This window comes from Toxorhynchites rutilus, chromosome 2, assembly GCF_029784135.1.
Source record: "Toxorhynchites rutilus septentrionalis strain SRP chromosome 2, ASM2978413v1, whole genome shotgun sequence".
In the NCBI taxonomy this organism is placed as follows: Eukaryota; Metazoa; Arthropoda; class Insecta; order Diptera; family Culicidae; genus Toxorhynchites; species Toxorhynchites rutilus.
Window position 1 is genome coordinate 125,134,056 of NC_073745.1, and position 14,694 is coordinate 125,148,749.

Below are 14,694 nucleotides of genomic sequence, written 5' to 3' on the forward strand. Positions count from 1 at the left end.
AACTGATATCATAATAGGCTGCGGGTAAAAGAACCCGATCTCCTTAACTTGACAGTTGCACCATAACGAAGTGGCAGCGTATTCGTAATTTGTCCCAAGCGCAAATGTCGCAAGAAGACATTTCAATCACTGGTGAACCGTGAAAAGGGTCTTATGGCGGGTTTACATTAGGGAGATCTATAGCTATAGATGGATTTATTCACGTGAAAATAGGTGTAAACGGGTGAGAATAAATATGATACACTTATTCGAGGTATATATAACTTGAATAAATTCAGCATATGTAAACGCTTGTGAATTTCTCACTGGTGAGAAATCACTAAAGTTGGATGCAGTTCTACTTCAGGTGAATAAATTCACCGAAGATATGAATATATTCATTATAGAAGTTCACGCTAGTGTAAACGGTTGATGCGATTTCTATAAATCTCATCATATTTCTTCACATGAATATATCCCTAGTCTAAACCCACCCTTAGGTTACAAATAGTGACGACGTTTTAGGGTAAGGTGACATTGCCTAGGAGTACGCACGAAAATATGATTGTACGAATAGAAACAAACAATTTTGTTCTATAGAAGCAGACGAATTCGAACGAAGCAAGGAGAAAGCAATGTAACCACACCAATACAACTCAATGTGGTTGTTTACTTTCACTATTGCATACAATTCGTACGACCACTTTTCTGCATCCAGTGTCACCGCCGCCTTATTTACAAATGCGAATAAACTTCGCCTAATTCCCCACCTTATAGTGTGGGCTTTGGAATGTTGATGACAAGACGGGTCTATGGTACTAGGTGAGGCCGTTTCGTCACTAAGTTGGTTAGGGGAGCGGTATATGAAAACAGTACGGAAGAAAGCAGAAGGGGAATTTTTTTCCTTGAAGTGTGAAAGAGACAGACTGATCACGAGCGAGCTTGGGCACAAGCGTATTGTGTTTCGTTTACAAACAAAACACAGTAGACTTCCAATATGGCTGAAGAGTGGTTTTAGCAAGTTGGCCCACCTTAGGATATACTTCTACGCGCCTTGGTTGAAGGATGCCGGATTGAAGTTTATTTACAATCATTCTATTATGTTCAGCCCATGATACACTATTTGTTCGTCGTAGCTAAATTTGATGTTTTCAATACCTTGCCTATAAGTGATAGAGTGCAGTAATATTTTCTAGCTTTAACGGGTGGTCAATTTTTTTGCGTATTTGTTTAGATCAAACAGGAAATCTGGTTTACTCAAAAATGTTATCAGCTGTAGAATAGACACAGTTCACGGTAATTACTGGACAGTTCAAGTCAACGCATCATACCAACACGTTTCGCTCTCAGCAGTGAACTTAAGCGCGTATAAATTTAAAACCGTTTACCATAAAAATGGATATTTCGTGCATGCCCAACGAGGTAATATTCTTCCAACATTCTGATTTCAACAAGACGAAAACAATGTTGCTCATTTTAGGTGCTTTGTCGCATATTCGATTTACTACCGTGGAGCAATCGGAAGCGAATCTCGCTGGTATGCAGTCGATGGAACGAAATTGTCAATTCTGACAGATACTTACGCCAGACAAAGTTGGTGCTATATAACTATTCCAAAGTTCAATTTTTCTCAGGCGTTGAAGAGGAGCTACTAAATAAACAAAAGGTTATCGAATTTCACTCTAGCGCGATGCTCGATACCAAGGAGCTACTATTGACAGTGGCACAAAGTTTTCCAAGTGGTGAAGCAGCAGTGGAATGTATAGATCTGTTTCTGAGATCGGACCATGAACAACTATTCAATCTCGTTATATCCAACTTGCCGAAACTGACGTGGTTGAAAAGTCTGAGAATACTAGCAAATGAGGCGTTGAAAGCCTACAAAGATGGGTTACCAATTCACAGTGCCATACTAGAGAAGTTGAAGCTAACGTTCTATCAAAACACACCATGCATTCTAATTACACCAAGGCTTAGATCCCTGGATATGGTCATAAGACATGCGAACGATATGAATGTACTGAGAGGAGTTAGTGGTCAACTAAGAGAGCTCACCGTCAATTTTCAATCAAAAGATCTTCTTGTTGAATTGTTTCTTTGTAGCTTTGAGAACCTGGAAAAACTACATCTTTCTATAGAAAATGATAAATATCTGCCGTATATTGTATCGCCATCTGCTGCAATTACTTGGGACGATATACAAATCTGTACGGGTTCAATTGGAAATCTAAGATGCTTGGAAGTTGTTGACAAATGCAACATGTTGAGGCACAATTACCTAAAAGTGTTCGTTTATGCTAAAGAATTAACACATCTAACGGTGAATTACATTCATCTAGATTCTATGGTGGTTGATTTTATAACCACATTCAGAAATCTGCAATATCTCAATTTGCGCGGATGTTCAACGACAGGGGAACCGTTGATTTTGGACCTTCCAAATCTCCGAGAACTACTCATGCCATACAAGCACTACTCAATGTTACCATGCACTAATCTCAACCATCTGAGAACATTGTCTTATAGCAGTTCACAGAAAAATCACGCTCATTTTGTGCAGAAAATTACGAAAACGTTTACAAATCTCGAGACTCTAAATTTGTTGAACTTCGATTATGAATTGTCATCCGACTCGTTCAAACATTTGGATGAATTGAAATTCCTGAAAACGTTAACAATCCGGGATATGTCTGTCTCCAATCAAATATTCGCCAGATGCCCGCTGCTGTCAACTCTACGGAAACTGGAGCTAAAAACTGTCGTTACGGTAAGTGTTGACATGTGTCGTACTTACAAAATATTTAACTTACTTTCTCGTCCGCAGGAAATCTCTCTTCTGACATATCTTCCGCTGAAGATGCCCCATCTGTATAAACTCAACATAGAGAACTGCTTCTTTTACATCATCAGCAATGACCACTCTTCAGAGCATCTTTCTTTCGGAAAACTGCGGGAGAGGATGCCACGCTGCAGGGTTTCTACTGTCGACTCCACGGTTTTTACTAATGAACATTACGACCAGAATCCAATTTACATTCCCGGTTGAAAATTGAGCTGTGCTCACGAAGATTATTGCAGGATTTTTCAGGATACGTTTTTCCAAAGATAATTTTCGTGAATATTCAAGTCGTTTTTTCGGTTTAAAATTGAATGGGATAGACGTTCCAATAGGTTCATAAAAATTGTGGATTTTTAAAGATATTTTATCACACCAAAGAATGTTTTAATATGTGGATATGTAAATTAGGATAGATATTATATTTTTTAGACTGGGAATAGTGTTATACTTATGACAGACATACAGCTGTACTTGCGTTGTACTTCGAAAATTGTATGTCTGTCACCATGTACAGCGCTAGAACCATGCAAGCAACTCGGTACAATCGCTGTACCTGTACCGACCTATTTTTCCGCTGTACATGGCTACAGTTGTACACTGAGAGAAATAATTAGTAAATATAACGAATTTTTTGGTAAATACTACCAATCTATAGTACACATATGTCAAGCAGAACCATGATTCGGAAGCCCAATATCGGCTACATTTTCTCGCCGAAAATTCACGTATCAGAATTACGTCCTTATTATACCTCCGTATTGCCTTATGGGAACAATGAAAATGGTTAATACGCGCCTTTCTCACCAATTTTCAGATATGACAATATCCAAGCTTACTAATGTTATCGAGTAAAATATACTAATCTCTGGTAGGGATGCGGGTTTGTTGACAATATGTACAAAAAATTTGTACATTCTACTAATTTTGCATTACCAAATGTATTTAGTAGTTTTCGACCGAGGATTTTTCTAAGGGTACTGTGCGCAGCGCCATAGTGGTGGATAGCATGAACAAAACGAATCAAAACATTTGGTATACATTCTTTTTATTGACTTTCTCTTGAGTTAATAACTCAGATTGAAACATATTTGTTGTGTTCGATAGTTTAGACGCTAAATAAAAACCTTTTTCATTGAAATATTGGTGAAAATACAATGCAATAAATTCAAACTTCTGATTGTCAGTCTGACATGCGGTACAATGTACAACCAAAGTATGTGTGTCATGCTATCGTGGTACCTGTACAACGCTGTACACGTACAGCGCTAGTACAGTTGTATGTCTGTCCATGGTATTATTGGCGATCTAACGTACAAATCTACACCTAGGCGGCGCTGCGGTGTAAGTGATGATGGTTTCAAATTTTGCCATGTGAGCTTATGGAAGGTTTGTAGTTCTTTCCATAAATTACAATGTTATAATCATAATAGATTATTTGATTGCGATAAGTTTGTAAGAAATTTAATTCTGCGCAATTTTATATATAACATGTTATTTATTTATCTCTTTCAGTAGTGAATACTATAAAAATGTTGACAATGGTTGAATTAAAGAAGGAAATTCGAGAGCACAATCAAACACAAGTAGAAAAATGCACGATTCCTGCATGTGAGAACTACCTTGGAAAGCCCGGAAGTAAAATATACGTGATTTGTTTTTTGAGTTTTATGTTACATTAGCATCATTTTCTTAGTTCAAAAACAAAATCCAGCTGTCTCACCGATCGTTTACGTTTTGCGTTAGATCGCCAATCTGCTGTTTGATGCCGTTTGCGCCTATTGGCGATCTAACGTACAAATCTACACCTAGGCGGCGCCGCGGTGAAAATGATGATGGTTTTAAATTTTGCCATGTGAGCTTATGGAAGGTTTGTAGTCCTTTCCATAAATTACAATGTTATAATCATAAAAGATTATTTGATTGCGATGAGTTTTTAAGAAATTTAATTCTGCGCATTTTTATATGGACCTGTGGAAGTGTATATGGATACACTTCACGGTGGGAACGGAATGAAACGTATCTGCGATGACAACGGTACGGTGTCGACATCTGGATACGAGATTAGTTTCCCACTAAACTTATCATTATAATATCAAATTATCTTCAGTTGAAATTTTTATATGTGATTATTATATCACATGAAGAAAACAAAGTTTTCCACTCACATTGAAATGATTTTTTTATTTTAAAAGTGCTCATTCTGCCTGAAAACTTATTATCATCTTCGACGCTTCACTAACTCGTAAAACGTAGTTCAATGGCGTGCCGTTTATTTTGTTTCCACCGTGAGTGAAGTGTATTCGAGAATCAGGCCCTATATAACATGTTATTTTTTTATCTCTTTCAGTAGTGAAAATTGTATAAATATTGACAATGGTTGAATCAAAGACGGAAATTCGAGAGCACCATCAAAAACAAGTAGAAAAATGCATGGCTCTTGCATGTTAAAACCACCTTGGAAAGTTCGGGAGTAAAACATACGTGATTTGTTTTTCAATTTTAGGTTACCTTATCATCATTTTCTTAGTTCAAAAACAGAATCCAGATGTCTCACCGATCGTTTACGTTTTGCGTTAGATCGCCAATCCGCGTTGACGGCATTGAGCTTCGTATTATGAAATGAGGGAGTAGTTATGACAATATGGGTTTGCAGAAGAAATGAACACAACTATAAAATCAAAATTATGAATGAAAATTATTTTTCCCAAATCAAATTAGTACTCCATGTAAATAAAAATCACTTTTGCTTGCAAGTAGTGAAAAAATATCACACGCAAATTTAGTTTAAAGATAATTTTATATTGTAATGGTCAGTTTTGGTGAGAATATCTGAAAATTCATAGAAAATAATTTAAACTTGGGTCAGAAGAACGTATCTTTATTAGGCAAATAACGCCAAGAAAAAAATTTCATACAAATTTTAGCAGTTCAAAACTGCCATAGGGCCGACTAATCTAATTGCCGATCTAACGCAAAACGTAAACGATCGGTGAGACATCTGGATTTTGTTTTTGAACTAAGAAAATGATGCTAATGTAACCTAAAACTCAAAAACAAATCACGTATATTTTACTTCCGGGCTTTCCAAGGTAGTTCTCACATGCAGGAATCGTGCATTTTTCTACTTGTGTTTGATTGTGCTCTCGAATTTTCTTCTTTAATTCAACCATTGTCAACATTTTTATAATTTTCACTACTGAAAGAGGTAAATAAATAACATGTTATATTTAAAATTGCGTAGAATTAAATTTCTTACAAACTCATTGCAATCAAATAATCTTTTATGATTATAACATTGTAATTTATGGAAAGAACTACAAACCTTCCATAAGCTCACATGGCAAAATTTAAAACCATCATTACTTTCACCGCAGCGCCGCCTAGGTGTAGATTTGTACGTTAGATCGCCAATAGAAAATAGTTGGCCTCATAAAAACTAATGTCGTATCCAGATGTCGACACCATCCTTCTTCCTTCTTCCTCCTTCCTTCGACACGCCAATTCCTTCTGGATAAAAAAAATATTTCCGCCTGTCAGTCCCTTGTTACTGTCAGCTTACGATTTTGTCTACGCGAATTGGCGATCTAACGTACAAATCTACACATCTGGCAAACTATGTGTTGCATCACGAACAAAAAGAAAAATGAATGTCGATAAGAACGTGATGTCTATGTCTGTATGCCTATGATTCGCATTCTGCGCATTCATACATCAAGTAGATAAGGTAATAAAAACGAGATCTAATTGGCGATCTAACGCAAAACGTAAACGATCGGTGAGACATCTGGATTTTGTTTTTGAACTAAGAAAATGATGCTAATGTAACCTAAAACTCAAAAACAAATCACGTATATTTTACTTCCGGGCTTTCCAAGGTAGTTTTCACATGCAGGAATCGTACATTTTTCTATTTGTGTTTGATTGTGCTCTCGAATTTCCTTCTTTAATTCAAGCATTGTGAACATTTTTATAGTTTTCACTACTGAAAGAGGTAAATAAATAACATGTTATATATAAAATTGCACAGAATTAAATTTCTTACAAACTCATCGCAATCAAATAATCTTTTATGATTATAACATTGTAATTCATGGAAAGAACTACAAACCTTACATAAGCTCTCATGAAAAAATTTAAAACCATCATCACTTTCACCACAGCGCCGCCTAGGTGTAGATTTGTACGTTAGATCGCCAATTCCTTCTGGATAAAAAAAATATTTCCGCCTGTCAGTCCCTTGTTACTGTCAGCTTACGATTTTGCCGACATCCATCATCGTCAGTCTCTCCTCGACTGTCGTTTCGTAAGGTGTACCGTGCGTGATAAGAAATATTTCAGTTCTTTGGGATTGTAAATACAATTATTATATCCCATTTACCGCTATCACAACGAGAAACATCATCCCGTTTCAATTTCATCCCATATTAGCGAAGAATGAGTGTGATTTGGATCTTCTTGTGATTACATCTGTGTGACGTGTCTTCTAATATAGCTTGTGTGTTGTACCGAAAAAAGAATATATGTGTAATCGACAGGGTTTGACTTCAGGTATTACACAGATAAAGCGACGAGCCAAGCCCAAGCTTGTTTATTTTTGGTCTATTTCTAGGAAGATGAATGGGACACTGGCTGCATAAAGTCAAGCCGTGGAAACTATAGTGATAATATTTTTGCTCTGTGCGATTGAGTGACTGCAGAATATATACAAAATAAAAAGAAGATAACAGTGCAGTGCTGTTGAATGTCTAAGAAACCCAAACCCAACGTGCCTTGATTGTTCTCTTATCTCGTATTCTGTTAGATGATATATCAGTAAAACGGCGTTTACTAATACCTGTGGTCACAATTGGATTTCGGGCTGTTTGCTGACCGACAGATGTGTTAATAGTGCGCAAAGGTGTAACCAATCAGTGCAGAACTATATACTAGCAGATCGTACCCAAACAAAACTGCGATTCCGCCATGCCGAAATACTACAAGGTCGAGATCAACAAAACAGAATGGGAAGTTCCGGAGAAGTACCAAATGCTCACGCCAGTCGGCAGTGGAGCATATGGACAAGTGTGGTAAGTTTAGGATTTTTCGCAATAAGCTACGAATTCGATGAACCGATTGGTGAATTTATAACGTCACTCTAGTAGCTTCATTCACAAGTGCTATCTATAGTGAATACGAACTCTCACTCACAACCAAAATTATCTATAAACCGGCCCCACCACTACCCACGGTTGTTTTTACGAAACAGTCACTCCAGTACCATCACACGTGATAAATGAACAGTTTGTTGATACATCGAAAGCAAAAACTCTCATTCTCGTAGTGTATCCCAGGAATCAAGAAACTATATCGTGTTTATTTTGCTAATGTGAATGGGGCAACTTTATTTCCAATGCAAATCAAGGGGCGTTATATAAAGCTGTGCAACTATTATTGTTTGACCGGCAAATACTCTTCAACCAATTGTTTCGATTGCGAATAATGGTCAATTTCATCCGTGAAAACTTGTTCTATTTGAATTACGTTTGATAAAAAAATTCTTCGTCGCTTGTATTTTTTCTGTCATTATGACCCATTCCAGCGTGACGTGACAACGGTTTGACTCACTAAAAAAAGGGTTTTTCTCGTTTTCATGTATAAATCACACGATTTCGAAATGGTAAACGATTTTAAACTTCTACAGCCCAAGCCCGCCTATAGACGGGCTTCGCGAATTCTCTTTTCAAATTATTTTTACATTATTTTCAATGTTCACCCCCACTAGAACGTCTTTAGAATATTTTCATCTATAACACATACATATTGTTTTTATGCTGGCAGCTTTCTGCTAGGAGTATTTTATGATGAAAGTCGGAAATTCGAGATAGAAGTGGAGTAGGTTTTTTCAAATAAATAAAAAAACTTGGGCGGTAGAGGGTTAAAGTGAAATTGAGAAAATTTCCTACAAGAATCTTCAATTGGAGAATATTTTGCAGTTTTGCCAGCCCAATACTTTTGTGACGTGACAACACTTGTCTTTTTGCGGGTTCCGACTTTTGAACATTGATGTTGTATTTTCAGTTCCGTTTCAAAACATACAAATAAACGTTGTTCTATGATTTGTCAATGAAAGAAGAACGTTGATTCCTGTATAATCAGTTTTTCAAAAAGCTCACAAGAACATGCATTTTGTGACGTGACAACGCGCTCTGTGCGAATAAACAGTCTCCACGAAGCGTTGTCACGTCACACAATCAATAAGTTGTATTAAATAAGATTTTCACCGTATTGTAGCAAGCGATATACTATTTTTTATATTTTTATTACTCTGAATACTTCTTACTCTCCTCTAAGATCTCCCCTTCCTCTTCAAAAAGTCCATCCTATAGGGGAAGGTGGTCCTAACGCAACCGGTGGTCCTGAACCTACCCTTCTTTGTATCTCAGGAACGGTGCTTCCTACTGAATTTTTATTAGTGTCAAATGAAAGATGTCATAACGCTGACAATTTGATAATATGGTGACTTTTTCTGGCTCTCTTCCCTGCAAAACAAGTTCTATGTTCTTTTAGATTGTGAAACACTGCGAAACAAGTAAATTTTAGTTGTTTAGGGTATGTTCATCAAAATAGGCTATATAAATTGAATCTACCTGTTACCTGTAATACACGGTATGTCTTTATTTGGGAAAAGTTGGGGTGGTCCTAAACCGACCTCCAGTTTTTATATCTATTTATTTATTTATTTATTTACCATCTTTGGTCACAGACCACACAGACTATTTAGACATTCTTAATTCTATCTTTAAAAACTAGTCTACTTATGTTAAAATCAAAAATATCGTGCACATCGTTAAAAAGCCTACAGCATCTATCTAGCGGATTGTTATATCCGTATGTAGTACGGTGCCCTTGAACTCTGAGAAAGGAAGTGCTTCGGAGTTGGCGGTTCGGAACGTGAATATTAATATTTTGCAGTATGCTGCCGCAGTCGATGTTGTTGCTTAGTACGTCGTAGATGAACAGCCTTTGCAGAAAACTACGCCGGCTCGACAGAGTTTGGAGTCCGATGAGCGCGCATCGATGTTCGTAAGGCGGTAGATTGTCGGGATTTGTCCATGGGAGCCGCCGTAATGCACTTCTTATAAAACGTTTCTGGATTTTTTCGATACGTGTTACGTGCACACTGTGATACGGGGCCCAGATCTGCACTCCATACTCTAATACGCTGCGAACCAGAGAACAGTACAGTGACTACATGGCATGTACGTCGTCAAATTGCGCTGTATTTCTTCTCAGGAAGCCAAGCATGGAGTTTGCTTTAGTGACTGTCATCGATATGTGCTCGTTGAATCTCAATTTCCTGTCTAAAAGTAGCCCAAGGTCCTTGATAGAGCATACTCTCACAAGCGGTGACTCATTCATCGAATATTCGAACGTGACCGGTGTTCGACTTCGGCTGAAGGTGATGATTTTGCATTTGGCTGGGTTTGCCAACATTCCGTTCATCTTACACCACGATGACAAGCGTTCAATATCAGCTTGCAGAGCCAGGCAATCAACCGTCGTCTTGATAATGCGGTAGAGTTTTAGGTCATCTGCATACAAGAGCTTGCAGCAGCTTAGGTGGTCGCATACATCGTTTAAAAAAAGTATAAAGATGAGAGGACCAAGGTGACTACCCTGAGGAACCCCGGACGGTAGTTGAAACGCATTCGATGTGGCATCGTGAACCTTCACGAAAGCTTTCCTGGACGAAAGGTACGATTCTATCCAGCGAACAATCCACGAAGGAAGACCGAGGCGGCTCAGTTTTGTGATAGCGAGACCATGCGGAACTTTGTCGAACGCCTTGGAGAAATCGATATACACGGCATCAACTTGACGACGCTTCTCGATGGCACCAACCAGAGTGTTAGTGAAGGTCATCAGATTGGTAATGGTGGAGCGTTTCTTCATAAACCCGTGCTGAAATTCCGAGATTAACGATCGGACTGCCGTGTACAGCTTATCGTGTAGCAGTCTTTCCAGGACTTTCGCCAAACAGTCCAGTATCGAGATTGGACGGTAGTTTTCCACGCTGTGAATGTTTCCAGATTTGAAGATCGGGGTTATGGATGCTAGCTTCCATGACTCAGGAAAGACGCCGTCAAGAAGTGATCGATTGAAAATAAACTTCACAGGGATGGTCAATGATGCAGCACAATTCCTAATGAAGGAAGGTGGAATTCGATCCGGACCAGGACCTTTCGAGGCGTCAACAGAAGAGAGGGCTTTGAAAATATCGTCGTGGCTGAAGGTGATTTGCTGTAGACGAATATCAAAACTCGGCAAGTTATCGATGTATTCCTGCGGAGTCGGAGTCTGATCGACTTCGTAAACGGTTCGGAAGAATTCCGCAAAGAGATTAGCAGAGCTAGCAGCGTCAGAGGAGCTTTGACTACAGTATGTAACGTCCACTGGAATACGTGCAGAGCCTTTTCGGGAATTTACGAAATTCCAGAAAGATGATGGATTTATCTTGAAACTACTCTGCAAATTGTCAATGTACTGCCGAAAGCTAAGTTCATGTAAACCACTATACTCGGCTTCAGCCGACTGTACAGCAGTTTTATTAGCAGCTGTTTTGGAGCGGAAATAACGTTTCCGAGCTTTTCGCAGATGGTTACGCAGATTACGGAGTTCGGAATTCCACCATGGTTGTGTGAAATTTAGGGAAGGCTTACATCTTTTAACAGGAACGGTGTCTTGAATTATTTGATATATGTTGTCGTAGAAGGCAGAGACGGCTGCATCAATGTCAGAGAGGTCAAGAAGCTCTGTCCAATTCAACGAGCCGATTCGCTCGTTGATAGCGTTAAAGTCACACCGTGCAAAGTCATACTCACTGCGAGCTGCTGGAACACCGGGCGGGCGGATCTGGCCAGGCGAATGGACGTCAAGTTTTAAAAGTAACGGCTTATGATGATCGTCGATTTTTAAAATAGCAGATGGTGGATCAAACAGCTCAATACCGTCTGAATCGCTAACGAATACCAGGTCAAGTAACTTGCCATTCACATTGACTAGATCGTTGATTTGCTTGAGTCCAACGGACAAAATGGACTCGACAAGAGCAAGTTCTTGTTCAGACGATGCATTGAGTGGCAACAGGCCGTTGATGTCTTCTTCGAAATTCCACACTAGATATGGTAGGTTATAATCACCCACGACGATAGTTGAATCATGAGGCTTTGCCATATCTATAAGTTGTTGCACAGACTCGGCGTGTTTGGTATAAATATCCAGATGGCTGTTGGGACGAATATAGATGCAGCATAGGAAGAGCGATCGATGTAGAAGAACAATTTGTACGGCAATTTGTTCAAGGTTCTCACTGTCTAACAGATGCACAGATTTGCAATTAAGTCTGGGATTGACAGCAATCAAAACGCCGCCGCCGCGTTGAAATGAGCTGGTGCGAGAGTTCCGATCACAACGATAGATTGTATAGTTAGCTGCCAACTCGGTATTCGCAATGTCGGAATGAAGCCACGTTTCGGTGAAAATTACCACGTCGAAATCACAGGAGAGCAACGAGTGAAGCAAAGCGTTCGTTTTAGTACGTAAACCACGGACGTTTTGATAATAAATGGTCAAGAAATCACGAGTGCTGATTGAGGTTGGCAGAATTGTTACGTCGACGTTGCTCCCGGGTCGGCTATTGGCACAGGTTTCCAAAAATGCCGTGTGGAGGTGCCATTGTCCACGAATTCGCGAAATTCAATTCCTTGCGGCCAAGTAGAGGGGTCCATTGCCTTCATCTTCAGGTTTTGGTTGATTCCCAACTTAAACGACACAAACGTCAACGTGGTTGACGGTCGGCCCCTTGGAATAAGCGATTTTGCCACTACATCATCCGTCTGCAGACATTCCTTGGCGAGGTTTTGGATCTCCACTTCAGAAACTTCGGGTGAAATTTTCGAAAGATACAACCAAAATCTGTTATCTGATCTTTCTGTGGCTGCGATAGTTGCTCCGTTCGCCATCAAACCTGTACCACGAAATATTTTCGTTGGCCGTTCAGGTCGTTCGGGATCTTCGTCGCGGGCTCTTTTCGGTGTTGATCGATTGCCAAATTGAAAACGGTGAGGCAGGGGCGACAATACCGCTGGAGAAATTTTATTGAAGCCTCCTTGTATCTCCACTCTCAGCTCGGCAATCAAGCTGTCTTTTATCTCCGTCTTCAGATTATCGACAACCTTTTGGTACACATCGTTCAGTTCCTTGGTGGCAGCATTCATCGATGTTATCGTGTTCTTAAAGCGTGCGTTTGCCATGATGTCGCGACATCCTTTACACATCCAGAAAATAGCGGGATTTCCAGAGATTTCCTTGTATAATGTATCCGTTATTCTGGCGCATTTAAAATGGAAAGACGCTTTACAGAAACCACCACAGACAACTTCAGCAGATGTCATGTTTGATGCGCAACTATTGCAGATTTCCATTTTACGGAGGAGCAAAACAAACTGGCAGCACTGTAATACTTCTCGAAAAACACCACCTGGGCGCACGTATAGATGTCAGATGGTAATCAAAACACACAATAGGCAACGGAACGGGACGACGAAATAGAAAGAAACTATTCGCTCTGAGCAATTAGTGATCCCCGATTTTTGAAATTAATCGTTCATCAGCTAATCGAATAGTTTTCAGCAGTTTGTTATTCGATACGATTAATCGACCCAAATAATCGATTAATCGATTAATCGCAACACTGAGAGAAATAATTAGTTAGACTAATACCTAAACCTCATTTGCTAGAAAGCCATGTGGAATCAAAAATATGTTCATTCCGCCTGAAAATCAATTATTATCTTTACGCTCCCCTAAAATCGTAAACGAAGCTCAATTCGCGTTGACGGCATTGAGCTACGTTTATGAACTTAAGGGAGCGTCAAAGATAATGATTGATTTTCAGGACAAAACTGCAGCAGCCGTACGTTTTTTCCTCTCTGCGTTTGGATCGATTAATCGACGTAAATTATTCGTTCGCTTCGATTATTGGTTATGCAGTATTCGTTCGATTAATAATCGATTTCTGTAGGAAGTATTCGATTAATCGATTAATCGAACGATTATCGGGGATCACTATGAGCAATACGCACACTAACTCACGATTGGTATGTTTACGTTTTGCTCTTGGATGACGATGAGGGTGATAACTGCCGCGATGCGGAAAAACTGATGATGATGGATGTATGTGCGAGCTGCTTGTGGGTCTGTTTCGGAATCCGGAGTGAGAAGATGAGCAGCAGCGGGATAAATATATTATCAGATTGATACAGATGAATTTTTATGACAGTGGAAATTGATGATGAGATGATGAACGGATGATGAGCCAATGTTCTTATTTCGGTGGGCGGCACGGGGCGACAGTGTTGCAAAAAACAGTACAGGTGGAGAGCGGCGAGGTGGGAGGCTTTTGATATGGGGCAATGGCGACGGGCAGTTTATTTCGACCACACTCCAGCCAGCTCGGAAAAATATGATTTTTCACTTATCCTACCTGACTGGAATATTGCGATTTTTCGTAGGCGGTTTATTCGAGTCGTAGCGGATGAGCAGATGCAGCGCTGAGCGATGGTAGATGAGGAATTTCGATGAAACAACAATAAATAAACGGAACGATAGGAGAACACGACTCAATAGCACGGCAGTGATGCCAAGAATGTTATCGTATGTTAAACACGTTCACTCTAGCGCTTGCCATCAATGGCTAGCACAATCCTGGTTCATCGAGTGTCACTCACTACCGGGAGAACCCATTTGATTTTGCTATCAGAAACTTTTGATAAACTCTTTGTATGCATACGCGCACATACCTGTGCAAGGGCGTTTATGTTTGCGTGTTGAAGATG

General features: G+C 39.5%; 3 protein-coding genes across 5 annotated transcripts in view; 2 read left to right on the forward strand and 1 right to left on the reverse strand.

The window, feature by feature from the left end:
• LOC129767366 (reactive oxygen species modulator 1) overlaps positions 1-14,694 on the reverse strand; it is a 327,366-nt gene that overhangs the window by 237,348 nt on the left and 75,324 nt on the right. The window lies entirely within an intron of this gene.
• On the forward strand, positions 35-4,818 carry LOC129767358 (uncharacterized). The gene is made up of 3 exons (XM_055768138.1): positions 35-1,401; positions 1,460-2,746; positions 2,804-4,818. Exons 1-3 carry the CDS (start codon positions 1,375-1,377, stop codon positions 3,023-3,025), a joined length of 1,536 nt encoding a protein of 511 aa, XP_055624113.1. The 5' UTR covers positions 35-1,374; the 3' UTR covers positions 3,026-4,818.
• The window catches only part of LOC129767363 (mitogen-activated protein kinase p38b-like), a 36,053-nt gene continuing 28,452 nt past the window's right edge, over positions 7,094-14,694 (forward strand). For 2 of the 3 annotated variants that reach the window (XM_055768147.1, XM_055768148.1), the window contains exons 1-2: positions 7,094-7,366; positions 7,428-7,884. In XM_055768147.1, coding sequence (XP_055624122.1) covers positions 7,781-7,884 — 104 coding nt within the window. In that variant the 5' untranslated portion in view covers positions 7,094-7,366; positions 7,428-7,780. The remainder of the gene's footprint in view (positions 7,367-7,427; positions 7,885-14,694) is intronic. The other variant, XM_055768150.1, reaches the window with a different exon arrangement.

Excerpts from the sequence above, each read along its gene's own strand:
- LOC129767358 (XM_055768138.1), top strand. The coding sequence starts at position 1,375 with ATGGATATTTCGTGCATGCCCAACGAG. Across the intron at positions 1,402-1,459 it reads TTTCGTGCATGCCCAACGAG|GTGCTTTGTCGCATATTCGA; the intron begins GTAATATTCTTC and ends TGCTCATTTTAG. Across the intron at positions 2,747-2,803 it reads AGCTAAAAACTGTCGTTACG|GAAATCTCTCTTCTGACATA; the intron begins GTAAGTGTTGAC and ends TCTCGTCCGCAG.